The sequence below is a fragment of the Sinocyclocheilus grahami genome, unplaced genomic scaffold (assembly GCF_001515645.1).
Source record: "Sinocyclocheilus grahami isolate Dianchi unplaced genomic scaffold, SAMN03320097.WGS_v1.1 scaffold314.1, whole genome shotgun sequence".
In the NCBI taxonomy this organism is placed as follows: Eukaryota; Metazoa; Chordata; class Actinopteri; order Cypriniformes; family Cyprinidae; genus Sinocyclocheilus; species Sinocyclocheilus grahami.
The window spans coordinates 696,823-723,781 of NW_015505493.1; the positions used below are offsets into that span (position 1 = coordinate 696,823).

The window sequence follows — 26,959 nt, forward strand, 5'->3', positions numbered from 1 at the left end:
TGATATTTCCCCCCCATTTTAATTTCTTATTATCCAATGAAAGGTTAGATTTTTGTGAATTTTTTTAATAAAAGATCACAAGGATTAACAATGCAGATTAATTTTCACAGCGATATTTTTGGCCATGACTGTGTATATGTATATACACACACTAAATAGAACTAAACACTGACAGTATAAAAATTAAAACTATATTTTTGTGAAATGTCTAAGTATTTGTTAGAGAATGTAACAAAAAAACCCAGGTTAAAAAAACAATATATTGAAATCCTATCTAAACATTTATTCAATGTCTAATCATGATTTCCTTTATAAAGAACCTACATCAGAAGATTCACATGTCCCTGAGCTCAGAAAACCTGTCTTACACTGTACCTGCGATCAGAAGCAGAAATATCAGTTGTAAACTTTAAGTCAGCGCAGAAGAAAACCACCTCTCAGAGGGTCATCGTTCTCTTGGGTGAAGCTGGCCACACCGCTGTAGTGAGCATGACCTGTGACCTCCACTACCACAGCCCTGAAGTCCCCACACGTGGTCTCCTTCAACAACAGACCAGCTACAATTACTGCTTTTGTTAAAGAATATAAACTACATTTCCAGGACTAGAACCTAAAAAGGTTTATATTTTCTACAGGTACCTCTATTGCTTTTCCTGTAAACACTGATCCTGTAGCTCCACTCTTGAAGCTTCTGGTCTGGTTCAGTCCGATCAGGCCTTTATGGTACTGAAGAGCTATGCGAGCAGTGACGCCTGACCCTGTAGGGCTTCTGTCCACCTGACAATCCATATAACAAACCTCTGTCACAAAGAGCAAAAGACCAGTCGCCATCAACCAAATGATTTCATATTAGGATGAACAGTCCTAAAGTCCCGAACTTTCTGTATACGGATTCATATAAACAACTGGTTTTACCTGTGCATCAGCAAACACACACACATTGGCCGTGGGCTCTTCAGAAAAAGCATCTTTACCGTCAGTAAGGATTGTGCCATAGAGGAAGGCCAGATCCTCACTGACTGGATGGTACAGCTTTACCTAGAGTCATTACAACAATTAGTCCAGTCAATTATCATACAAATGACAGACTAATAAAACACAATGTTGAATAAAGTAGGTTTATGTTTCTTTCACTTGCCAGTTTAAAAAAAATAAAAATCTCAAGAATCAAACAAGAGTCAAATAAGGTTATTTTAGAATTATTTATATTAGCTTTATTTTTATTTTCCAGTCTTCATTTTAATTTGAGTTAGTTTTAGTCATTATGATATGTGTTTTCAACAGAATTAGTTTTTTTTCTAATTAGCTTGATTTTATTTAAAGTTCTACTAATTTTAGTATTTCAACTTAAACCTGCAATTAATTGCTGAGGCAACATCTCTAGTTTTTTTCAGTTACATTTTTTAAGTAATATTTCTACTTTATTTTAGCTCATTTTAATGAACAAAGTTACTAGTTTTAGTTAACAATAACAACAGTTACCTGGGATTTAACAGCATCGCTCACAGCAGTGGCTGCATCCACCAGATCTCTGGTCTTGGACTTGTTGACATCCAATCCAAATTTCTCAGAACTCACAAAAGCATACAGAGCTCCGCCATAACTGATGTCCACAGTGATGGATCCATATCCTGGTACCGAGACACTCACATCTAGAGAAACAAGGAAGGCAAAGAATAAAACAGCTCTCTTAAAGACAATTTAAATTTGATATTATGCAAAATATATATATATAAAACAAGTTTGGCAAGTGATTAATTAAAAACAATCTAAAAATATATGTTTCAAAGTGACACCATTTGAACATATCAAACTTGCAAATGTTTTACGATCATATTGTCATGATCACACCCTATTGCTCACCCGTAGCGAAAGCAAAGGCTGGCACACTGTGGAATCTGACAGCTCCAGTTTTCCCATTGGAATACTGTGTAAAGGCCTTCACTAAGCCACAGGGGCAGTGTATGTTTATCTGCGTCTCTGGGGAAGTGGGCGCTTTTATCAAGCCATAATCCACAGCAAAGCGCCCGAGAGCAATGACAGCGTGGCCACACATGGTGCTGTACCCTTCGTTGTGCATGAACAAGACGCCGAGATCAGCTTCTGCTAACTCACTTCTGACCAGCAGGGCTCCGTACATATCATAGTGACCTCGGGGCTCGAACATTAACACCTTGCGGAGATGATCAAGCTGCTCTCTCACATAGCGTCGTTTGGCAAGGATGGTGTCCCCCTTCACCTCTGGATACCCACTCAGGATAATGCGCAGCGGCTCTCCGCCCGTGTGCATGTCCAGCACTGATAACACAGAGCCGGAGTGAGGGGGGAGCTTTGGGAACTCCATAGAGCACTCTGTAGTAAAAAAACAAAACAAACATGTTGAATGAAAAACATACTTGAAACAGTCTCTAAACTACTGTAGGTAGAAGACATTGTCCCAGAACCACTTTTGTAAGATAATTTGATTTACCATGCAATGACTTTTAACATATTGCAGATTTATGCTAATAAGAATTGTCATGAGTTAGGACAAGATACTTCAATATTGATACATTTCTGTTTAGATTAGGGTGACTTACCCATTCAGACTTTCACTTTTGTCTTTTATTAATGACTATTAGACTGGTTAGAAATATTTTTGACAAAAATCAATCAATAAATATGACATAAGTCTGCACACATAATAAATCATGTTTTCTCTTAAACCTACCTAAATAATAACAACTTAGAGGTGATTACAGAGACAGATAAAAATACTTAAGAGTTACATTTCCTAAATAAAATGTTATGATGTTCATTGAATCTCACCTAATTAATCAAAAGAGGTCAAGTGTACTGTCAAACTGCTTGATGTGATTCCAGTTGCAATCCTCCAATAAATGTTGTCCAATCTTTGCTAAAACGGAATTATATTATCATCAGATCATGACGGACGAAAAAGTGATCAAATGGAAATTTTGCATTCGGCAAACTGCTTTGAATCTCCTCAAGTTTGACACTAAACTTGTGTCTTTTGGTAACATGTCAGAATCGTAGGTGGAAGATGGCATCCTTGAGCTTTTTACAGTCCATGCATACACCAATATTCTATTAAATAATTAACATATTTTTGATCTTCATACATTTTTGGACCATAAAAAGCACATTTTCTTACAAGAGGCCATTTACTCTAACAGCTCAGTCATTCTTGAGACATGGGACAAAACAGGTCCAGCAAGGGTAACTGCTATTAGGTTTCAAAATATAAATATTTTCAATTTTAAATGTCATGAGGGATTAATAATAGAATGTATTTAACACAATTATCACCTTCAATTTAATTTTCTCATTATTATACCAAATCTGTGTTTCTTAATGTCCTCTCACTACATCTAAAACAGTGTGTCCACAGAGAAGGGTTCAAGCATTCATATGCAATAAAATGGATAAAAATGTTTTTTTAATGATGAAAAAGAGCTTGTTTTATCAAAAGCAACACTTAGTAATATCGCCTATCAAAGCAAGGTTGTTTTTTAAATACACATGCATGTTTCATAAGATTTTAAAGTTGCGTTCCCACTTTTTGTCAACACCGTCAGACATTCAATAAAATGTAATAAAATCAGGCTGTAGAGCGTCCCAAAGTAAATGGGGGAATTGCCTGTGCAGTGCGTCCCAAAGATGATGGGGGCATTGCCTGTGCGGTGCGTCCCAAAGTAGATAGGGACGTTGCCCGTGCAGTGCATCCCAAAGTAGATGGGGGCATTGCCTCTGCAGAGCGTCGCAAACCAGACAAGGGCATTGCCTCTACAGGGCGTCCCAAAGTAAACAAGGGCATTGCCTCTAAAGAACGTCCCAAAGTAGACAAGGGCATTACCTCTAAAGGTCGTCCCAAAGTAGATGTGGGCATTGCCTCTGCAAAGCATCCTCAAGTATATAGGGGCATTGCCAGTGCTGTGCGTACTCAAGTAGACTCCGTTCCAACAGGAGAGCTAGACAAAGGTAAGTTTACTGCCATAACCCAAAACAGCTGTAATATGTACAGTAAGTTTTTGTAATACATTTAAAGGTGGGGTATGTAGTTTTTCAAAAATGCTTTAGAAAACTGAGTCGGGCCGAGTACCAAAACAGTAGTAACAGCAGTAAGGGGCGTGTCTACTCATGATGGGGAGGAGAGATGTATTGCTTGATGTATGACTTTTAAATAGCGGGATCTCACCTCGTGTGAACAATTGTTTTTCCAAAAGAAACGATTTTTGATTGATATAAGATAGCTTTCTTAGGTGTCATAGCCAAACCAGTCAATATTTGAGAATTTTAAGATCTAAAACATCAACTTACATCACCTAGAAAAGTTAGCTTTTTCAAAATACAAAAAAAAAGTGCCTCTAGGTGAAGATACTATTGAATATGGGTTTGCAAGGCGGGAAGGCCTGCGATCAGACGGCGAGGTTGCTTTGTTACTTCTCGATAGGCGAGTAACATTGGTTTTGCTTTTACTTATTGATGACATCATACCCTCGGCCGGCTGGCACAGCAGATTCCGCCGTAATCGTTGCCTGGATTGCGTACGTATGTGTGGGGCGGAGCTATCAAGTGCAGTGCGTCCCAAAGATGATGGGGGCATTGCCTGTGCAGTGCGTCCCAAAGTAGATAGGGACGTTGCCCGTGCAGTGCATCCCAAAGTAGATGGGGGCATTGCCTCTGCAGAGCGTCGCAAACCAGACAAGGGCATTGCCTCTACAGGGCGTCCCAAAGTAAACAAGGGCATTGCCTCTAAAGAATGTCCCAAAGTAGACAAGGGCATTACCTCTAAAGGTCGTCCCAAAGTAGATGTGGGCATTGCCTCTGCAAAGCATCCTCAAGTATATAGGGGCATTGCCAGTGCTGTGCGTACTCAAGTAGACTCCGTTCCAACAGGAGAGCTAGACAAAGGTAAGTTTACTGCCATAACCCAAAACAGCTGTAATATGTACAGTAAGTTTTTGTAATACATTTAAAGGTGGGGTATGTAGTTTTTCAAAAATGCTTTAGAAAACTGAGTCGGGCCGAGTACCAAAACAGTAGTAACAGCAGTAAGGGGCGTGTCTACTCATGATGGGGAGGAGAGAGCGCTCAGTGCACAGGACGGATATTAGCCGAGCTGAGCGACAGAAAGATAGAGATGGCGGATAAAAAAACAAAAGAGGAAAACGTCTGCGGAACAAAAGAAGGCTTACGATAAGGCAAGTAGGACCCGTGTAAATATCGGATCAGCTTTCCAGCGCTGGCGAGAACTCAAGGGGCGGGAAGGCCTGCGATCAGACGGCGAGGTTGCTTTGTTACTTCTCGATAGGCGAGTAACATTGGTTTTGCTTTTACTTATTGATGACATCATACCCTCGGCCGGCTGGCACAGCAGATTCCGCCGTAATCGTTGCCTGGATTGCGTACGTATGTGTGGGGCGGAGCTATCAAAATAGGGGCGAGACCCTTTTGGGGTAAGGGCGTGCTTGTTTTGGTGATTTGAAATATCAACATTGGCTACCAGAAAGCACTTACCCCACCTTTAATCACCATTTAGCTTTGTTGCAGTTCATTTAAATAGTCCTCCAGTGTGTCAAATGAATTTTAATTATAAAATGAATAAGAATGAAATGTCACTTTATTTAATGTCATTTACGTTTACTTATTTTTAACAGATCATATTTGTTGGCGTTACAAATTTGGTGCCAGGCTGGGTGAAGGAGGATTTGGATCAGTGCGAAAAGGGACTCGCTATAAGGATAGTCTTAAGGTATTTTTTTTTTTACTTCCTGACTGACCAAACATACTTTACTAGGTTTTAATTTACTGCTTATTGATTTACTTCTCTTCAGGATTCATGACGGGAATGAAATCACCTCTGTACACGTTAATTGTTTATTCTTTGTTTTGTTAATCAGGTGGCTGTGAAATATGTCCAAAAGACGAAACATACGACATATATCAGCACTGTGAGTATGCTTCGCTCTCTGCATTTTTCTTCTCATTCGCTGTTTATCATCTTATGATACAGCGTAACACCATCTTATATTGATGTTAATCACATTTCAATAGGCAAACTGCCTTTGACGAACAATGTGGCAAATGACTTCAATCTAATGATCATATTTACTTTTTTTTTAGGCTTTTCACCCCAAACCTCTTCCTTTAGAGATTGCATTGGCAGTCATCATCAACAGGAAACCCAACTGTCCACATATAATTGAAATGCTGGACTGGCAGGATGACCCAGACTACTACCTCATAGTCTTGGAGCGCCCCGTGCCAAGCATGGATATGGGGAAATTTCTGAAATGCAGCGGAGGTGTCCTCAGCGAGCAGATAGCACAGTACCTCATGTGGCAAGTAATTTATGCCGCTAACTTTTGCTGCTATCGTGGCGTTTTCCATCGTGACATCAAGCTGGAAAACGTGCTCGTGAACCCGACAACGTTGGAGATCAAATTGATTGACTTCGGGTGTGGGGACCTCGTGAAGGATTCAGGCTACAGTGCCTGCTGTGGTAAGTATTATGCATCGCTTTGCTATCAAATTGAATAGCTCACTCAGACGCATCTTGTATATAGTCAACATGCTTGTGTTATAAACATCTAACAAAATTTCTTTCCCCCAGGTACAAAACCATACTTCTCTCCAGAATATCATGACAGAGGCAGATATCATGCAAAGCCCGCGACAGTGTATTCACTAGGGGTGCTCCTGTTTGCAATGCTGCATGGGCGTTTTCCAAAAGCCAGAGACTTGTACTGCTTGGGCATCAACCAGTCTGTATTTGCGGTGTCACATGGTAAGATTTTGAGCAAAGAATTAATAATTATATAGCATGTATAAAGCTAAAGATAGCATGTGTAAAGTTAAGATAATAATCAAATTTCTCTCATCTTTTTTTACACAGAATGCATTCGTTTTTTGTGGGCTGGTCTGCAGCGTCATCCAGAGCACAGGATTGCCCTGGAGCAGATGCTTTACCTTGACTGGTTTGTGTTAGGTTTTCCTAATCCCCTGCCAATTAACCGGAATGCATCTAAACAGCATTCATGTCATCGATGAGAAGTACAGTAGGTTTATACTGTCAGTGTTGTTTCTGGCAGGATGACATGAGTGGCCTTTCCATGCCTTGGCTTAGGCCTTATTACTAGCAAAATCATGTATTTAGAGATGCATGTATATTTTTTAAGTAGTTTTATACTTTTTATATTTAAAATATTTATTCCCTTCAAGTAGGCCTTATTACAGGCTTAGGGATGTTAAAATATTGTGTATTATATATACTGTAAATAGATTTTTACTTTTTATATTTAAAATATTTATCATAACATCCCACCACGTAGGCCTTATTACAGGCTTAGGGATGTTAAAATATTGTGTATTATATATACTGTAAATAGATTTTTACTTTTTATATTTAAAATATTTATCATAACATCCCACCACGTAGGCCTTATTACAGGCTTAGGGATGTTAAAATATTGTATATACTGTAAATAGTTTTTTACTTTTTATATTTAAAGTATTTATTACAAATATTGTATATTGTAAATAGTTTTATACTTTTTTTATATTTAAAACATTATAACATTGTATATATTGTACATTATTTTTTTGCATTTTATTTTTTAAATATTTATTTAAAAAAATGTTAAAATATGTTAGGGATCTTAAAATATTGTTTTAACAAAAATAATGTATATTGAATATATTGTAAATAGTTGTATACTTTTTAAATTTAAAATATTTATTATAACATCCTTTCACTTAGGCTTTATTACAGGCTTAGGGGTGTTAAAATATTGTATATACTGTAAATAGTTTTATACTTTTTATATTTAAAATATTCATTATACCATCCCTTCACGTAGGCCTTATTACAGGCTTAGGGATGTTAAAATATTGTATATATTTTAAATAGTTTTATTCTTTTCTATTTAAAATATTTATTGTAACATCCCTCTTCTGAGACTATAATTCAGGCTTAGGGGTGTTAAAATATTGTATATTGTATATAGTTTTATACTTTTCTATTTAAAATATTTATTGTAACATCCCTCTTCTGAGACTATAATTCAGGCTTAGGGGTGTTAAAATATTGTATTTAATTATATTTATGTATTTATATATAAATAATATATATTTCTAATAATAAATATATATTAATGGTAACTCCGCCACTGGAAGAGTAAACCCTGACAGTGCCGGTCCCAAGCCCGGATAAAGGAGGAGGGTTGGGCGTGGGGCTAGCAACCTCACCCTGTAAAAAAACACCGTTCTTGCTACTGAAATGTCAAGCAGACCTCAATTATCTTTGGTCGTGACGAGAAAGTCTGAGTTAATGTGATGATGATGATGTTGGATCAAAACCCTGCAGGCGTCCAACCTCTGATGTATGGTCTCTTTCAGCGTGAAATTGATTACTCGAATAGAAACATGGAATGTTAGAACCCTTTGAATGTTGAATGACCGGTAGAATGACTACCGGCTTGATATCGGAGATGCCAAATCGTTAGTGATGATAAGACCATTGTTTACTCTGGGCATGGAGTTGACCATGCATGTGGTGTCAGATTTGTATCTGACTGTATCCAGTCAGAGCAGCAATGGTGTCTATGGTAGCAATGGCTGAAATATCGGACAGAATCTGCCCGCTTCCAAACCCAACACATCAAGATCTCTGTGTGGTCCAACTAGGGTTGCAAAGAGGTGTAAAGTTTCTGGTAAATTTCCAGGAAACTTTCCAAAAATCCCTGGAAGATTCCAAAAACTCCTGGAAATTTCTGGAATGTTTCTGAAATTTACTGGAAATTTTCCATCTTTTTGCAACCCCAGGTCCAACTTTAAGCCCCAACGGAAGATGCAGAACACATAGTGAAGGATGCATTCTACAATCAACTGCAAGAAGAACTTGAGCTCATACACATACACGCCATTCCTCTTTCTCCATGTTATGGATTTTGCCATGCGATGCACACTTGCCCACAGTGACCACGGCCTACGGTGAAGAGCTGGACGATTTGCAGATTTAGATTTTGCAGATGATATTGCATTGCTTGGATCTACCCAATGATCACTCTGCGAGCTAACGGCTGCACTGGAAAGAGAAGAGAAAAAATCTGGACTCCGGATTAATGCGTCCAAGAGTAAGATCCTCTGTATAGTCATTGTGAGTCAATTTGGGAAGGCCATGGCAATTATGCGGCAACTATGGTCGATCTGGAATGAACTGAACTAAACGCCAGTTTCATTAAGTGGGCCATATTCTTCGGCTATCCCAGAACGATTACCAAAGATGGGCACATGTTGTGGGCGCCACTCCAAGGGAAGCAGAAGCAAGAATGCCAGAGACAAACATTGGTGCCGTACAATCATTAAAGATCTACACGCCATTGAATTATCATGGGATAAGACTGAAACCGTTGCAACCGACCGAGCTCACTGGAGACTGCAACACACACACACACACACCCCTATTCAAAAATTATACTGGCAAAGCAACCTGATTACATTAGTTTGGAATGGTTATACAATAAACACACTGCATTAACATCACATCACTTTAATAACACAACAGATCAATCACAGGATATTTGGTGAAAATTATTTTATATAATGAAATATATTCAATTCAATTCAAGTTTATTTGTATAGCGCTTTTCACGATACAAATCGTTGCAAAGCAACTTTACAGCAAATTAAGTTTCTACAATATTTAGTAGTAGCTTATCAGTGGTGACTGTCAGTTAATGTACATATGGCAGAAATGTACGGAAAAATCAATTAAAGACGTAATCAAACAGACGATGAACACTATTAACAGCAATTATTACATGATGCAATCAAACTTATAGCAAAATTTGGTAGTTCTGTATGTTGTTTCAGGGTTGGCATCATCTCTTCTCAGGTATTCTGGATCCAGACTGAAGCTTGTGGCAAAAACAGAGAAACAAATAGAGACATAATTAGCGTAGCTGCTGTTCCAACCAAGCAAAATTGATTTCATATTTTCTTGACCTAGTAAGAACTCTAGCCGCTGCATTTTCTATTACCTGTAGCTTGTTTATTGAAGATGCAGGACAACCACCTAGCAGTGCATTACAATAGTCCAGTCTAGAGGTCATGAATGCATGAACTAGCTTTTCTGCATCAGAAACAGGTAACATGTTTCGGAACTTGGCAATGTTTCTAAGATGGAAGAATGCTGTTTTTGTAACATGGGAAATATGATTTTAAAAAGACAAGTCGCTATCTAATATAACACCCAGATTTTTGACTGTAGAGGAAGTAACCGTACATCCGTCTAGTTGCAAATTGTAATCCAAGAGATTCTGTGTACTGTCTTTTGGTCCAATAAGTAATATCTCTGTCTTATCCGAATTTAATAAGAGAAACTTATTGGTCATCCAATCTTTTACATTTTTAGCACACTATGTTAGCTTAGATAATTTAGAAGTTTCATCTAGTCTTGTTGAGATATATAGTTGAGTATCATCAGCATAACAGTGAAAACTAATCCCCTATTTTCTAATAATATTACCAAGGGGCAACATGTATATAGAAAATAGCAGAGGACCTAGGACAGATCCTTGCGGCACTCCATATTTTACTGGTGATAATTAAGATGACTCCCCATTTAAATGAACAATGTGGTAGCGATCGGACAGGTAGGATCTAAACCATCTTAAAGCCTGCCCTTGAATACCTGTATAGTTTTGTAATCGATCTATGCTATGTCATGATCTATAGTGTCGAACGCAAGTCATTTGTAATTTTAACAAGTGCAGTTTCTGTGCCTCTTCTCCTCGCTTTCTCCAGTCCACTCCCATACATACATACACACGCAGGCACGCCAGCAAACAGTCAACAGCTTTTTAAAACCTATGAAGAGCATGCTGCATTCACGCCATATCGTAATTCCGAGATGACAGCACGTGACGGTCTATTTTTTATTTGCCATAGAATTATGCTTTTCTATGGCAACACTATCAACGCCTACACAGAGCCTGCGAGGCTCACGTGGTACAAGTCGTAGCTCTCAGAAAACTCCCAGTTGTACGAGGAGGTGAACGCTTTTTACAAGCTGGAATCTCGTAATTACGGGAATTTTGGATATGGCGTGAACGCACCTTTAGACAGCGGAGGCACACACAGTGGTTTAACAAGGCTGGCACTGCATTTAATCAGTGATGATTAATGAAAACTGCCGCCTGTTGTCAGTTCTCAGATGCACAAATAATAAAAAGGCCATCACATCCCTCAATGTCTCGAATGAATGGCTCTCTTGAACCGGCTCCTTATAAATGATTCATTATAACCATTTCGCACTTAAATTGTGACATGAAATTATGAACAAACAACAACACCACACACAAAACGGCAGTGCTAACATTTAAAGAACAGAACACACAAAATGTCACACACTCATTAGTGATGGTTCAAACGATTAATCGTTCGAGCGAACTGATTCTTTAAAATAATTCGAACGTCGGAGCTCAGAAATGTGTGTTCTACTTCAAGCTCACGCGGATTGAAGGCGGAGTTAAAACGCTTCAAACAAACCATTGCCGCGCGCAGTGCTCGTTTCCACTTCCAATGCTTTCAAAGGTGCAGTTTTGGGAAATAATTGAGAGGAATTGTCAGCAGCCTGAGACAGCAAACCGCGTTCATTCATTGTGAGTTTGTAGAACTTTCTGTATTAAATGAGTGGTTGAACTGCAAGCCATGACAATACCAAACAACATCTTTCTGTCAAGCACGTCGCATGCATTAAAGTTAACCACAGCATCAGTTCATTAACTTTGCACGTCTCATAGTTAGTTGTTTTTAAAGAAGGATTATTTGATGAAAGCTAGTTAGACCATTTACACTCGGTGGCTGTAGTGCGAGAGAGCTGACTTGTATTTTGCATGAGAGAGAAGGTTATTAAAACGTAAAAAGTTAATCGAAAGTAATTAAAGCATACTTTGTCATCAGTTTCTGGACTAATAATGCTTTCCAGCTTTTAACTTTTATGTGCCTTTCTGCTCATGTTCATTTATTTCACACTGATTTTTTTTTTTTTTGCAACGCAGTTTAGTTCTAACAGTGGCCTATTTGAGTGTTTGGTCATTTAAACAAGAAAAGTTACATTTAGCTAATCGAAGTTAATGAGTTTGTTTTCCTAATTTCTCCTGTGCAAGTGATCAGCTCAACAGATTGTACCAAACACACCAGGTTTGGTCACCCACCCCATGTCCTGTGTCTTCTTATTTTTGCTGGGGCATGAGTTAAACAGCACTGCCCTTATGTTTAAGTAATATGATTCTTTCTAACTGAATATCAATGGCATCCCCACCCATGCCTGTATCACACCGCAGCTAACAAGCCTTTTCTGAATGAGGCTTTGTCTGGTCTTGCTGTTCCACTAATTCGCTTGATGATTTGGGGCTCAGTCATTATTGTTATGTAATAGATGTGTTTGGAGGGTGCAAAAGACTGTGTATAGCAAGTTAAGCTTAACTTGAAATATGGATTTGTTTTTGCATGATGACCCTAAAATGTGTTTGTTTAGTTTTGTGAAACTGAAGCCACCTTTGAATGAGTGTCACATGCAATGCAAACCGTGTCCTTGCAATAATAATAACACCACAGGCAGTGTCATCTGATACCGTTTCACTTGAAGTGGAGCAGTGAGAATAAGGACGTGTATGTCATTTCATGACACTGGGCATTATGAGTTGCATTTATGAGACCCCAAATACAGCTATGCTGTAATGTAATTTATGGAATTAACATCATAGACTTTGTTTGACTGAACTTAAGTACTTCTATTTGGTGAAAGCCTGTCGAAAACAGTTCTAGGTGATTTTTCACCCAAAAATCTAAAGTCAAACAAACAAAAACAAGAAATTATATGTCCATGAAGAATGAAGGCTGTTTTTGGACCAATGCATTTAATTTAATTTAACATTTCATTTCATTATTTTTAAATTTCATTAAAATGATATTAAAACCAAACTAAAGGCAATCCTGCAAATACTAAATCTTTCTAGGTGATTTTTCACCCAAAAATCTAAAGTCAAACAAACAAAAACAAGAAATTATATGTCCATGAAGAATGAAGGCTGTTTTTGGACCAATGCATTTAATTTAATTTAACTCATTATTTTTAAATTTCATTAAAATGATATTAAAACCAAACTAAAGGCAATCCTGCAAATACTAAATCTCAATATGCAATATATTATGTATGTTTATGTAATTTGTTTATACATATATACACTAATTATGTACCTACGTGAATACACTAATTATTATGCACATACGTGAATGTGTGTTTGTGTGTGTGCAATTTCTTTGTTATTTCCTTTAATTTGGGTTGAAACTATTTAATTTCTTTAAGTGCAGCTCCCCAGATTCACTTGTGCTTTGTTTAATGTTAGTGTCAGTTACCAGGTATGTGGTTTGGATTATAGAAACAATACAGGTGCAGTCTTAGTCTCAAATGCTTATTTAAGGGAATTATGGTAAATGAAGATGAAGTTTACGCATATGCACAATGCATAGTGCAAGTATTAGCTGACACAGAATGCTTTTTGCATGTCATCAATCTATCCTATTAATAGCATCAGATTCCACTCTGGTCTCTTCATTTATCTTGCCCTTTCTCTTACTCCTCTGTCAGTCAATCTGTGCACGTATGTGGAAAAAAGTACATGGACAGCTGGTAACAATGTCTGCATATTCCCAGTGCTGTATTTGCCCTTTTGATGTCAGTATTGGCAGCAGCAAGTGAGGCTGCTGTTTCCACATCTCTGACTGTTTTAGATGGTGGGTCTGAATCTCACCCAGAAACAACAGGTGTGTGTGTGTGTGTGTGTGCGTGCATGTGCTGAATGAGTGTGACTGTGTTCTGGAAGAATCAGCAGTGATTCAAGCAGTGCCCTCTAATGCCCATTTAGTAATTTTCACGTTTAATAACAAGATCGAGTGTTCAGAAGAGTCCTTGACGGTTCCACTACCTGTTATACTTTCAAGTAACTCATTCAGAGTTCATATGAGCTTGCATTTGTCTTGATATCAGCATGTAATATGTGCAAGAACAGCTTTTTTTGAGACCTATTAACAAGCTTTTCAGAAGATATTTCTCTTCCTTAAAAAAAAAATAAAGTGAGTCTTCCTGGTTGGTCTCTAAAAAACAGAACAGCGTTACAAAACGTGCATTTAACAGGAAACAATACAGGTAAGGCAGCTTTAATTTTTTAATATGGTGTTTGCATACATTTTGTTTATTTGACAACCAAAACGTGTTATATAAAAGTACTTGACGTAACATTTTATTTTTTTAAAACATTTTATTATTTTTGTCATTTTTGAGAACAACATAATAGATGATAAATATAAATGTAATATATATAATTTTCTTATGGTCAATAATAATAGTTAATATTACTAAATATTTTTTCATTTTATTATTGTTGTGAACAATAAATTGTTAATATAAATGTAATGTATATTACATTTAATATCATATGTTCATAATACTTACTGTCAATAACAACAGCAATGGTAATAATCATTGTTTACTTTTTAAATTGTTATTATAGTAAACAACAAAAATTCTAAATATAATGTCATATATAATATTAACAACAATATCAATTATTATCATCATATTGTTATTAGTCAAACAGTAAAGGTCACAATTAAAATTCCATTTGAGTGTATTAAGCTTATAACCACTCCTGAATATACAGTAGTCAGTGTAGCATATCAGTAATGATAATGATTATATCAAGTCATAAGCCCTCAGACTGCCTGTGTGTCTGTGTTCATATGTGCATTTATTATGCACTTCCCTTTGAATTGTACTTTCGTCTTGATTCACTTAGTAACTTACTGTTCTGTATTCATTTATGAGACTTTATTGGTGCTGTGTGTGGGTTTGGATATGATTAGATCTCCCAGGACACTTCCTCCTTTGCTTTCCTTCTTCAAAATTGGTACTTTATGCTGATGTTGTTTATCTGTTCATGAGCCCTTTCTCCCTCAAACTAACTTACAGTACCTTCAAAATTATTTTTTAGCTCGTCCACCAACACTTGGCCGCGCTTTAAACGCAAGCGCTCTTAAACCTCCTGCAAGTGACAACCTGTGTAGAGCTCCAGTGATCTCTCTGTATAGCTAGAGTGTTGCATCATTTTACATCAAATTGAACCCTTTTATGCATGTAAAAATCACAAAATATCAACACTCATTTCCAAACTACTTTTATTTTGGGAGACTCACATCAGTCTACTCCAAAAGAAGATTGTAATAAATATTCCAAAGGTACTTTGTGCATCACCACTGTTGTCAGTCCATTTGCATTTATAAATAAAAATGAAATATTATATAAAAAGAGCAGTCATACTGAATGAATTATGATTTAAATATCCACCATTTGCAATTAAAATGTATTTAAATAAAAGATACATCAAATAAATTGAATTGAATTGAATTTTTAATGGAACAGATAGTCTTACCTTTAGACAAAATATTATAAAGGTTTGTGTATCTGTATGTGCTTTTTGTTGAGTATCATATATGATAAATCAGGCTTTATGGCCTTTAAAGGAATAGTTGACCCAAAAATGAAAATCTTGTCGTCATTTACTCACCCTCATGTCGTTCCAAACCTGTGTGAGTTTCTTTCTTATGTTGAACATAAAAGAAGATATTTTGAAGAATGCAGGTAATCAAACAGTTGATGGTCCCCCATTGACTTCCATAGTACTTCTTTCCCTACCTATGAAAGTCAATGGGGACCAACAACTGTTTGGTTCTTCAAAATGCTTCAAAATATCTATGTGTTCAACATAAGAAAGAAACTCCTAGATGTTTGGAACGACATGAGGGTGAGCAAATGATGACAAAATCAACATTTTTGGGTGAAAAATGCCTTTATATATGGAGCTTATACTCCGACTCAGAGGGAAAAGAAACTCCACAATTTTATTCAGAGGCCCAAACTGAGCAAAAATATGCAATTTAGTGCAACTGCTGATATTTTTATAACAAAAGAATGATGAACTTTTAAACTTCTTATAAACAAAATTTTGATCATGTTGATCATTTAGAGGCCTTAACAATTTTCGATCAAATGATACAGTAGGCTTTAGGGTTAATATAATAATAATAAGTTAATAATAATTCATAAATGAATAATATATTCAAATATATTGTTCAACATTTTTCTGCTTTTTTGTTTTGTTTTAATCCATGCTTTGTTTATTTCACTGTTTATTTGTACTTCTGCCAGCACAGCTTGACATCAGGAATGCTCAGTGTATTGACCTGTGAACACCTTTAACACGTTCAGATAGAATACTGATGTGTGTTTCAGAGGAGCCATCCAACTGTTGTCCAGGATCTGTTCTCAGATCTTCGAGATGGGACTCGACTGCTTGACCTACTGGAGGTGATGAGTGGCCAGCGCATGGTGAGTGCTGAATATCACCGTCGTACCACTGAGATTCACAGAGATTCAACCAAGAAAGTACTTGTTTATACTGAATCCTTGAAATGTTTAAAAATTCTGCTTACTACTGAGTTTGTTTGTTTCTCTGTAGAAGCGTGAGCGGGGTCATGGTGTGTTTCAGCAGAGAGGCAACGTCGAGACCGCTTTGAACTTCTTGAAGAATAAATCAGTAAGAGAGTTTTTGGTATTCTCATAAGACTGATGATGATTTTCCATCTGTTAGGACGGTGTTTCCCAACCAGGGTGCCATCTGTCGAGAGCAGGGGTGCCGTGTAAAAAATAAAAAACTTTTTTTTAATATTTTTAAATTGCTAAAATGTTCAAAAAAGCATCTATTATATAATATCCATTTCTGATGTCGCCAATAATGAGAGATGCCCCGAAATTTCGGCTGCCGAAAATTAGTTCACCGCTCAGGTTTCACTTTCATGTGGTGTGACTGCGTATTATCCCGCTCTATGCATGTGTGCTCCACTCAGTCGCTCCACTCGTATACCATTCATGTGAATCGGAACAGCAAAGTCCGCTAAAAAATTGAGCGGATAGGAAACATCAATGTAGTACAGTATTGTTTCTGTCTGCAATAGCCCTACTGTGTTGTAACATGGTGTGGTATATGGGTAACGCTGCCCTCTCATTCATTGATCTGCTAACCGCTATGTTATGCTCACGTGTTCTGATAAGTCTTTAACTGAAAAATGAGTGTTTACTATTGTCACTTTGCATTATTGACACTATTTTCCTAATTAATGCTTTTCAGTTGCTTTGACACAATCTGTATTGTTAAAAGCGCTATATAAATAAAGGTGACTTGACTTGACTTGACTACATTGAAATCTGTCGTATAAATTGGTCTCTTCATTAGAAATTAGCCTACTGATTGCCACCATTGATGGACACATTTTTTTAATAATATAAAAAATATCTGTATGACATTATATTCTGCAGTTCTTCCCTGTTGTACCGAATATCTATACTTTACAAATTATCATATCGAAGTTAGAAATTCAAATATTGTGACAAAATTTATTTTGTCGGGTGCCACAAGTTTGTTAAAATTTCCAAAGGGTGCCGCGACTAAAAAAAGGTTGGGAAACACTTTGTTAGGATATTAAGATTTATATACAAATGACATAAACAACTGTTTACGTTCTCTCAGATCAAGCTGGTGAACATAAACATCCCAAACATCATAGAGGGGAAACCTTCCATCATTCTGGGCCTGATATGGACCATCATTCTGCACTGTCATGTGAGTATAACAGTGAAGACACCATGGGCCAGTTGCATAAACTTGGCCTCTATGTTGTCTTAAGAACTAGTCTGACCAACTAGCAGTTTGCCAAGGGGTAATCATTCTTATTTTTTTTTATTCAATTTACACTAATCTACATTTTTATGTAACTGAATTTAAAAAAATTAGAGCGAAAAAATGTAAGAAAAACATTTGCTGACTAACTTTTAAGACTAGGCTTACCCTTTTATGCAACTGGCCCAATGTGTTTTTACAAAAACTAGCATATCATATACAGTATACTTGCATCTTTCTTTGCCTTGAGCTGTTTTTTTTTTGTTTGTTTGTTTGTCATTGTTTACTTCAAGACCTTTAGCATTTTAGCTCAGAGTGGGCCTGTACTTTTTGAGATGTGAGACTCTCTTATTTCTTCCAGAAGAGAATAGAATATCAAAATAACAATGCACACAGGAAGCATATAGTATTACAGAAGATTCTTTTATGTCAGAGAACATGGGATGAATGAGTTCAGTGGTTCTGTTTAGTCATATAAGTCTTATGCTAAAATGTATGCCATTATTACTGTTCAAAAGTTTGGGGTCAGATTGATTGTTTGATTTGATTGATTTATATTTATGTTTTTGAAATAAGTATTTTTATGTTCCCAAAGACTGCATTATTTGTTAAGGAATACAGTATAAACAGTAATATTTTGAAATATTATTAGAATTTAAAATAACTGATGAACAACTGGCAAAGTCATGGGGCCTACAAAGATTCTTGTGAAAATGTTGATAATATAAATCTATTTGTGGGTTGAAAATAGACGAATAATCAATACAAATACTAAATAAAGGATAATATTTATTATATAATAATAATATGATACAATAAATTACTAATTATAATGAGACCATTTAAGGCCATTTAAATATATCTATATAATACTTTTTTATATTTTTCCTACAATATAAGCAAGTCTTTATACATGAAAATATGCAAGAGCCTTTATATTTCAGTAATGAGTTCCTTTGCAAAGGGATAATGTATTGAGTGTAGTGTACAATACAATGTGTTTTTTAAGGTTATTGAAGGTTTATGTACATTTAAATTCTCTTTCCTCTCAGACATTGATGTCAGTAACCCTGATGAGAAGTCTATCATGACATACATTGCTCAGTTCCTGCAGTACTCCAATGATCTGCCTGTAGCTGATGACGATTTTGAGGTAAGACCATCTCCAACTGAATCTCCCATCTAGATCTCTGCTTTTGTTTGTCTGCCTTTTTTTCATTCTTACCTTTTTTCTCTTTCTAACCCCCTTTCCCACATATGGCCCTTCAACTTTGCTTTCTCCTACTGTCTGTTGCTCCCTCCTGGTTGGATGCAGCTTCAAACTCTGCTCTTTCCCACATGCCTTTCTCCTGTCAACCTCCCTACATACTTTACTCCTGCTGTGCTGGCCTCACCAATCCACCAGGTACAGACGTCACAGAGCACTTGTGAATTCCTCCACAGTTTTCCTCTTGTCAAAATATAATTCCAGCATCAGCTTCTACTTGTTTCAACATGCTTTCTGATTTTACAATCAATCTCGAATTCGGTTCTGTGTTTCCTGCCCTGCCCTTAGGCTTCACCCAGTCAGAAAGCCAGAGAGATGAAATGCTGGCTAGAGCGAGCCTATCAGGAGTTACTGGAGGCGTGGAATTCCACAGAGGGGAAGGGATATACAGAGAGGTATCAGGTATGCTAAATGTGAAATGGTAAATTATCCCTTCCTAATTTGTAACATGCATCTTATGACAAACCCTGAATGTGTGTCTGTTTTTATCCAAGGCATTTCAGAACTTTGTGGGGACTTATTATGACCAACGACGTCCAGTTATTCCACTTCTCAGTGCAATGAGACGCTGCGCTAAACCAAGTGAGGAGCAGATGGCACTGAGAAAAGCATGGGACACCATGGAGGAGAGGGTGAATTCTGCTTATTAAATATGTCACCAAATACAGATTGAAATTAGGCAGTTCTGATAGTCTTGAGAATGGACTGGAAATTCCAAACAAATCACACCAGTATCGTTTTTTTATATCAAAGGTGTTCATAAAGTTAAAGCTGTTATAGAAAAACTTTATATCAGAATAATTTCTGAATGTTATTATTTGTTAAAACATAATAAACCCAGAAACAACCTTATAGCAGTAAAACATCCAAGTATTATTTGCTATAAAAAACATAAATATAAAAAAACATAACAATCTAAACAAATAATTCATCTAGACATTAAAATATATTTTTTAATAAATTAAAACTCTAAATAAATTAAATAAACATAACATACAGTAGTCTAGGTTTCTAATAAACTTGGCATTGTGTACTATGAATATTTTTTGCTCTGAAGTAGGGTATCAGTTATGTTTATACTGTTATTGTGTTAAATAATGCTTATGTTGCTCCATTGTAAGTCATTTCAGATAAAAGCATCTGCTAAATGCATAAACATACATGTAAATTCAGTTCAATTAAAGATTCAAATTTAAAATTTTGTAACATGTAATTAAAAATCAATATTTTTATATATTTCATATACAGTATATTCTTAAATACATATTTTTCTTTCTGACATAAAAAATGTACGAAAAATAAAATGCGACGGGATCAGTAAAAATACTGGCAGGTCACATACTAATATTTTTTCCTGTTAGTCCAGTTTAAGTAATATACAGTGGGTACGGAAAGTATTCAGACCCCCTTAAATTTTTCACTCTTTGTTATATAATGAATTTAAAATATACAAAATGGAAAGTTTGTGTTAGAATAGTTTGCAAGAGCATAAGTATAAACACAACAAGTCTATAAAACTGGACTGTTGAGTAGTTTAATGTCTCTGACAACCTAAAAACATAAACGCTTAAATGAATTGTAAACTATGCTTATTTGCCATTTAGGGCAGTGTTGACAAGCAAGGTCTGGTGTGGATGTTGAAGGAAGCACTTAATAAGCTGAAGGACACAGCAGTCAGCTATACCAACAAAGCAGCTCTGGGTAAGTCTATATTGTTGGCAGTTCTGTTATACTTTGGTTTTTATGAAAGTTAGTGCTTTTTCCTGTAACTTTTACCTGATTTACCTTCTCTCCTTTGTTTCTTTTCCAGCAGACGACTCGCCTGTGATTAACAGGTCGGTAAAAGAGGCAGATAGTGAGACGGGAGTCAGTACAGAAGCTGCAGAAGCAGTAAGATCCACCATGGATCGTGTTCTGGCTGCATGGGAGTCCTACAAAGACTGCCTGTATCTATTACAGGTCTGGCTGGGGCAGGAGAAAAAATCAGAGGCTCAAGAGGTACTATACAACATTTGTCATTAAAACACACAATACAAAGTATACAGTGACCCAAAAAGTGTTTGACCACCTAAGATGCACTTGAAAAGTATAAATGTCATTTAGTTATCTTTGTTGAGATGTTTGGTAAGTTCAAGTCATGAGGTGAGGGCATGATGTTTGTACTGTATGTGATTGCTTTTTTCAGAGGTTCATTTGTCAATTGTCTTGTGATCTCTTTCATAATACAGCACAAGCATTTTTCCTCCAGTCTGAATGAGTGGAGATCACGTCAAGCCCAGCTGAATGAGGTGGGAAACTTTCTCATTGAGATGAGTGACGCCTCCACCAGCCACTCTCTGACTGAAGAGCTCCGCAAATTGAACATGCAGTGGGCTGACTTTATAAAAAGGACAAAGTTTGTGAGTTTGTAGAGATAGAACACTAGTTTTCAGCAGGGTCCAAAATGAACACTTACCAAATGCCAAATTGCAAGTAAGATTTGTCCTTTTTTGAAGATATAAAGCAATTTCTAGTAACTTTAAAAGAAGCTGCACCTTATTACTATACGTTTGAATTTTAATCTGAGTGATTCAAAAAAAAAAAAAAAGAGAGAGAAAACCACAAGCAATATCTCTCATAATTTGAATTTTGGTAAACATTTTCAGTGGAAATTGTTCTATCCATCTATCTAGGATGCCTGTTATAAAACTGACACATGTAATGTCACGCATAATATTTTTCACATTACACCACCAATTGCAGTATATCATTTGAGTATGAGGACAAAATATTTTTGTACTGGCAACAGAAAACGTGAGTCAACTGACTGAGGAGCTCCGCAAACTGAACATGCAGTGGGCTGACTTCATAAAATGGACAAAGTTTGTGAGTTTGTAGCGATAGAACACTAGTTTTCAGCAGTGTCCAAAATTAACACTTACCAAATGCCAAATTGCAAGTAAGATTTGTCTTTTTTGAAGAAATAAAGCAATTTCTAGTAACTTTAAAAGAAGCTGCACCTTATTACTATACGTTTGAATTTTAATCTGAGTGATTCAAAAAAAAAAAAAAAAAAAAACACATCCGATGGATCCTTCGCAGCCTACCCTATCCCAGAATTCATAGCGTGCAGGGGCGTAGATTACGCGGGGGACGCGGGGGACATGTCCCCCCCACTTTTTATAAAAAGTAAATTCGTCCCCCGCACTTTAATATTTTTCACATTACACCACCAATTGCAGTATATCATTTGAGTATGAGGACAAAATATTTTTGTACTGGCAACAGAAAACGTGAGTCAGATGTTTCTCACAAAATATTCAAGGAAAAAGCTAAATATATCACATTGTTGAAGATAGAAATAATGCAAAATAAAGTTTCATAGCTGGTAAGAAATATTTATGGCTGGTGCATTTGCTCAATTCAAGTCACGCAAGTAGGTGTGGCAAAGAGTTTATTTTGGATCCTGGTTATTTGTCAATTTCAACTTGTTCTGCTGGATTGAATAAAGAGTTTTGCCTTTAAACTGCCCAGACCCAGCCTTTTTCGATTTCGATTTTTCACTTTCTTTGAGTGATACACTGATAAGCTGGTGCTTCAGCCCATTGTGTTTCAAAACCACAGAAGCATTCGGTTTCATCATCTGTGCTTACTGTTCATCAAAGCATGTGATTGCTCTTGTTCTTTGTCTTTTAACATTCTACACCCTTGAAAAGATTGTGATTGATGGTTACTGTTTAACAATAATGTGCTTATTCTGTTGTAAATGGCATGTTTTCAGGCAGTGGCCCCTCAGCCCATCTCTGCAGTCCCAGGTGTCCAAGCTTCCCTGATGAGGGAAGCCAGCTGGGTGCTTAGAGAGACAGTTGAGGTGTTATCTGGACCTCTACGTATTTACAGAAAGAAACTCCAGGTATACTGATCTTTCTGTCCTAGCTGGAGTACTTCATACTGTTTGTATTGTTATATTAGATGTTTCTTCATTGTTTTATATGCCTTTCTTAATTTTTATTTTTTTAATTTGTCTTAGCTGTTTCTGAGAATCATTTTCTTCTCCACTCTCTTGTCAAGGTTGTTTATGCTTGTCTATTCTTTTCTTTTTTTTACTCAGGGCATAACTAAGAAGATGTCTGAGTTCAATCTGAACTCTTTGTCTCCATCTCCAGACTACAAAGAGGAAACTCTTCAGAAATTCAGACAAACTATTCCGGAGGTCAGGCAATATTTAGGTTAAACGTGTAGATGCGAGAGACAGCTCACCCAAAAATGAAACAATTTTTTTTTTCATTATTTACTTGCTCTCAGTTATCCTGTGGAACACACAAATACAATTGTGAAGAATCTCCATGAGTCATTGAGTTTGTGAGTAAACAAATCAGTCTTTTGAGTCCGTTCTTTCCAGTGAACTGGTTCATCAAACTGATTTGTTTGTATTTGTATATATCCATTTATTTTAAATAGGGCTGTCACAATCATATTTTTACTTAAATTAAGTATTTTACTGAATTATGGCTAAAAGAATTCACAATAACAATATTATTGCAAAGTCTACTGACATTTTATGGATAATGTGACAATTTAATTCTGCCAAAATTAATGCTATCAGTCAAATTTATCTTTCAAATTTATTTTGTACTTTCACGAAAAAGGTGTATTGGGAGACAGAGATAGTATTTGTAACAATAACTTTACAAAAGTGTGCAAAAACAACTGTTGATCATCACTTCTTGCAGAATTGGGGTCTTACACCCACCCAACTTTTTTACAGAATCCAAAAAACTCTTACACTGGGAATCTTTATTCTGGTAGACTGTCTCTTTCATTTTTCATCTACAAGATTTTGTGTGCGGTAGTAGCTACATAATGTGCCAACATCTTTTGTTTGCATTTTATGACAGGAGGCAAACAGATTTAAGGTGCAGTACTGCCTCCTATGTTGGAGAGTCTACCAACTCTCTAAACACTGTGTCTCTAATGAGAGTAATTGATTTAACTATGAACTGAACAAATCTGTGGACATGTTTCTTGGCAGACACTTGAGATTTTGACCCGGGTGGATCAGATGTGCGAGAGACTCCAGAAAGCCGCATCTCTGCTCGAGGGCAGGCTGGCTGAGCTTGAAACCTGGAGCACGGAAGCCCAAGAGGTCTGCCACCACCTAAAAGATAGGCAGCATAGGGACCACTGGGGGCCACATTCCAGGGCTAAAGTGAGTACAATTAACTAAGTTATTGAGTTCATTTGGTTGATTAAAACAGCGCTTTCACATTGTTGTCTCTTTCGATTCCCATTGCAGGCACTGATCACCAGAGGTCTACAGTTGGAAGGACAGGTTGTGACAGAAGGTGAGGACCTGCAGGTGCTTGTGACATCTGTGCAAAATAACTCCTCCCTTCCTTACCTCAGCACATCGGCAATACAAGACCGACTGAAACAGACGGTCTCACACTGTCAGGTGAATTTCATTGCAGGCCAGTATCGGTTAAGCAATGCTTAAAATCATGATGATGTAACTTCTCACACCCTTCTGTATGTCCGTCAGGAGGTTATTGAGATGCTCAGTTCTCATGGAGTGAAGCGTGAAGGACAGCCTGTAGGTGCACAGCCTGCTTCCGAGGTTTTTGTGCAGGCCCATTCTCAGCCTGAATCCCAAACTAGAGTCATTCAACACCATCAGGATCAGACGTTCTTCCAAAGCAGCAAACTTTCTCTAGAGATCCCAGCAGAACCTCAAAACCAAGAACTCCATTCTTCTCAGCTGCAGTCACTATTGGAAACCACCAGTGGCATACAGCCCCAGTTTCTCCCCCAGGTTCATGAAAAATCTCCAAAAGCCCAAAGCAAAACTATATGCCAAGTACAGCATGCAGAGCTCAAACAGCCTTTGCTGTCATCTGTTGTTAGCAGGAAGGCTCAGTTGAAACCCCAAACTGACGTTCAACTGATCTCTGTAGACTCCAACCTAACCAATCGCTTTGGACTATCAGACCTTCAAGCTGCCTCAGTAAATTCAAGGCAAAACAGTGGCTTTGGACATTTACAGGTTATCTCTGTAGACCCAAACCAATCCAGTGACTTTGGACCATCAGAGCAACAGGTTCTTTCTGCCAACTCAAGCGGTTTTACACCATTAGACTCTCTCCAAGTTATATCTGTAGACTCAGGCGAAACCAGGGGCTTTGGACCATCAGAGCTTCAGGTTATCTCTGTAGACTCAAGCCAGAGCAGTGGCATTGAACATTCAAACCCTCTACAGTCTTTCTCTTCAACTGCGTCTAGCACAAGCATGTTGCTTACATCGGTTACCATGACTCAACTAAGAATGCCAAGCGAGCAGCATCTTGATTCACCACCAAATTGGCAACCACAAACCTCCTTGGTGACCCCACACCAAAGACAAAAGGTTCTGGCCAAAAGTCACAGTTTTCCAAAACCTCATGAGCCATCACAAACTCTGCCTGTTACCTCACTTGCATCCAGCCCAAGCACTTTGCATACACTGGTAACAGTGAGTCAACAAAGAACGCCTATCGAACAGAACCTTGGTTCACCACCGAAAAGGCAACCTCAGACCTCTGTGACAACCCAACACCAAAGACAAAGGGTTCTATCCAAAAGTCACAGCTTTCCACAGCCATCAGAGGCTCCAGGTGTTCCCCATGTCCCAGTACAGAATGAGGTGTATGCCAGAGCTCAGGCTTTGGCCAGGAGCAGACTGGATAAAGCAAAACAGCACCTGCATGAACACATACAGGATGTCATCACAGTGATCAGCACCAGAGACCGATCTAAAAAACAAGCCAAGAAAAAACAAGTAAGGCCATTTCAAAATGTTTTCAATCCAATAATTATTTAATCAAATAATGGTTTAAAAAACATATGGTTGGTCAAAACACATGCACAGAAGCTGTTAATGACTGCTGATTTCTTTTTGTTTTATAGGCAGTGTCACGTCTTCTCAGGCCTTCAGTGTTAGAGGCATTTCTAGAAGCTGTGAAGGGAATGGGTGATTTCTGCTCCGATGCCCAGCTCAGAGACATGGACCTCCTCTCTCAGTCAGTCAGAGCCCAATGGGAGGTAAGAAAGAGATCAGGGTCCTTCTAGCTGTGTATTAGTGTGTGCTACTCAGTTTTTTTTAGTGGCAATTTAGGGGCAATCCCGGAAAAAGCCTGATCCCCTCTCATTTTTAGTCTTGCCCTAGGAACAGTCAACAGCTTCTGATCAGATGATCGGAGCGATCTCGATGGGTTGTGTAAGATTTGACAGATACGTTGGCGCCAATCCGTGTTAAGGTTTAAAAGCAATTAAAAGAATCTTAAAATCAATTCTATAGTGGACAGGAAGCCAATGAAGAGACATTAGAATTGGGGTAATATGTTTACATTTTCGTACACTCAACAGAAATCTCGCCGTAGAGTTTTGCACCATTTGAATTAAAAAAAATTGATTTAGAATAGAAATAGTTTGTTTATTCCTACATGGAGAGAGTTGCAGTAGTCAAGACGGGTAGAGATAATGGCATGAATTACCTTTTCAAAGTCTTTGCAAGAGAGCCAAGGCTTTGCTTTTGCCAAAAGCCTTAGATGGTAGAAGCTAGATTTTACAACCAAGTTTATCTGTTTATCAAACTTATGGGAACTATCAAATAGCGCACCCAGGTTTTTTACACCCGGTTTATGGAAGCAAGATAACTGCTCCAAATTGAGATTCTGAGTATCATACCCATCAGAAGGACTAAATACAACAATCTCTGTTTTGGATTCATTTAAATAAAAAAAAATCAATGACATCCAACGTTATAAATCATTTAAGCAATCCAATAGAGGTTTTTGGGCATTGGAATCGTTCGCTTTAAATGACACATATAATTGCGTGTCATCTGCAAAACAATGGAAAGAAACACCATGTTTCC

At 37.2% G+C, this 26,959-nt stretch overlaps 3 protein-coding genes across 4 annotated transcripts in view; 2 read left to right on the top strand and 1 right to left on the bottom strand.

Moving 5' to 3' along the window:
* Nucleotides 1–254: 254 nt before the first annotated feature.
* On the bottom strand, nt 255–2,875 carry LOC107601901 (trans-L-3-hydroxyproline dehydratase). 2 transcript variants are annotated; one of them, XM_016294251.1, is made up of 6 exons: nt 2,809–2,875; nt 1,864–2,352; nt 1,483–1,652; nt 916–1,038; nt 640–777; nt 255–540 (listed from the first exon to the last, which is right to left on the bottom strand). In XM_016294251.1, the coding sequence occupies exons 2-6, from the start codon at nt 2,342–2,344 to the stop codon at nt 415–417; spliced, it is 1,038 nt and encodes a 345-aa protein (XP_016149737.1). In that variant the 5' UTR covers nt 2,345–2,352; nt 2,809–2,875; the 3' UTR covers nt 255–414. The 2 variants fall into 2 exon arrangements, with proteins under 2 accessions (XP_016149737.1, XP_016149738.1); XM_016294252.1 differs by lacking the exon at nt 255–540 and having other exon boundaries at nt 698–800.
* A 1,678-nt stretch (nt 2,876–4,553) lies between these two features.
* LOC107601896 (serine/threonine-protein kinase pim-2-like) lies at nt 4,554–7,053 on the top strand. The gene is made up of 6 exons (XM_016294247.1): nt 4,554–4,914; nt 5,661–5,755; nt 5,904–5,954; nt 6,127–6,505; nt 6,617–6,790; nt 6,899–7,053. Exons 1-6 carry the CDS (start codon nt 4,554–4,556, stop codon nt 7,051–7,053), a joined length of 1,215 nt encoding a protein of 404 aa, XP_016149733.1.
* A 2,072-nt stretch (nt 7,054–9,125) lies between these two features.
* Nucleotides 9,126–26,959, top strand: part of LOC107601897 (nesprin-2-like) — a 108,198-nt gene continuing 90,364 nt past the window's right edge. Inside the window, exons 1-16 of the mRNA XM_016294248.1 lie at nt 9,126–9,137; nt 16,358–16,453; nt 16,584–16,661; nt 17,652–17,748; nt 18,854–18,954; nt 19,357–19,470; nt 19,563–19,700; nt 20,673–20,769; nt 20,879–21,066; nt 21,297–21,467; nt 22,829–22,960; nt 23,159–23,260; nt 24,080–24,256; nt 24,344–24,502; nt 24,590–25,861; nt 25,990–26,124. Coding sequence (XP_016149734.1) covers nt 9,126–9,137; nt 16,358–16,453; nt 16,584–16,661; nt 17,652–17,748; nt 18,854–18,954; nt 19,357–19,470; nt 19,563–19,700; nt 20,673–20,769; nt 20,879–21,066; nt 21,297–21,467; nt 22,829–22,960; nt 23,159–23,260; nt 24,080–24,256; nt 24,344–24,502; nt 24,590–25,861; nt 25,990–26,124 — 3,069 coding nt within the window. The remainder of the gene's footprint in view (nt 9,138–16,357; nt 16,454–16,583; nt 16,662–17,651; nt 17,749–18,853; nt 18,955–19,356; nt 19,471–19,562; nt 19,701–20,672; nt 20,770–20,878; nt 21,067–21,296; nt 21,468–22,828; nt 22,961–23,158; nt 23,261–24,079; nt 24,257–24,343; nt 24,503–24,589; nt 25,862–25,989; nt 26,125–26,959) is intronic.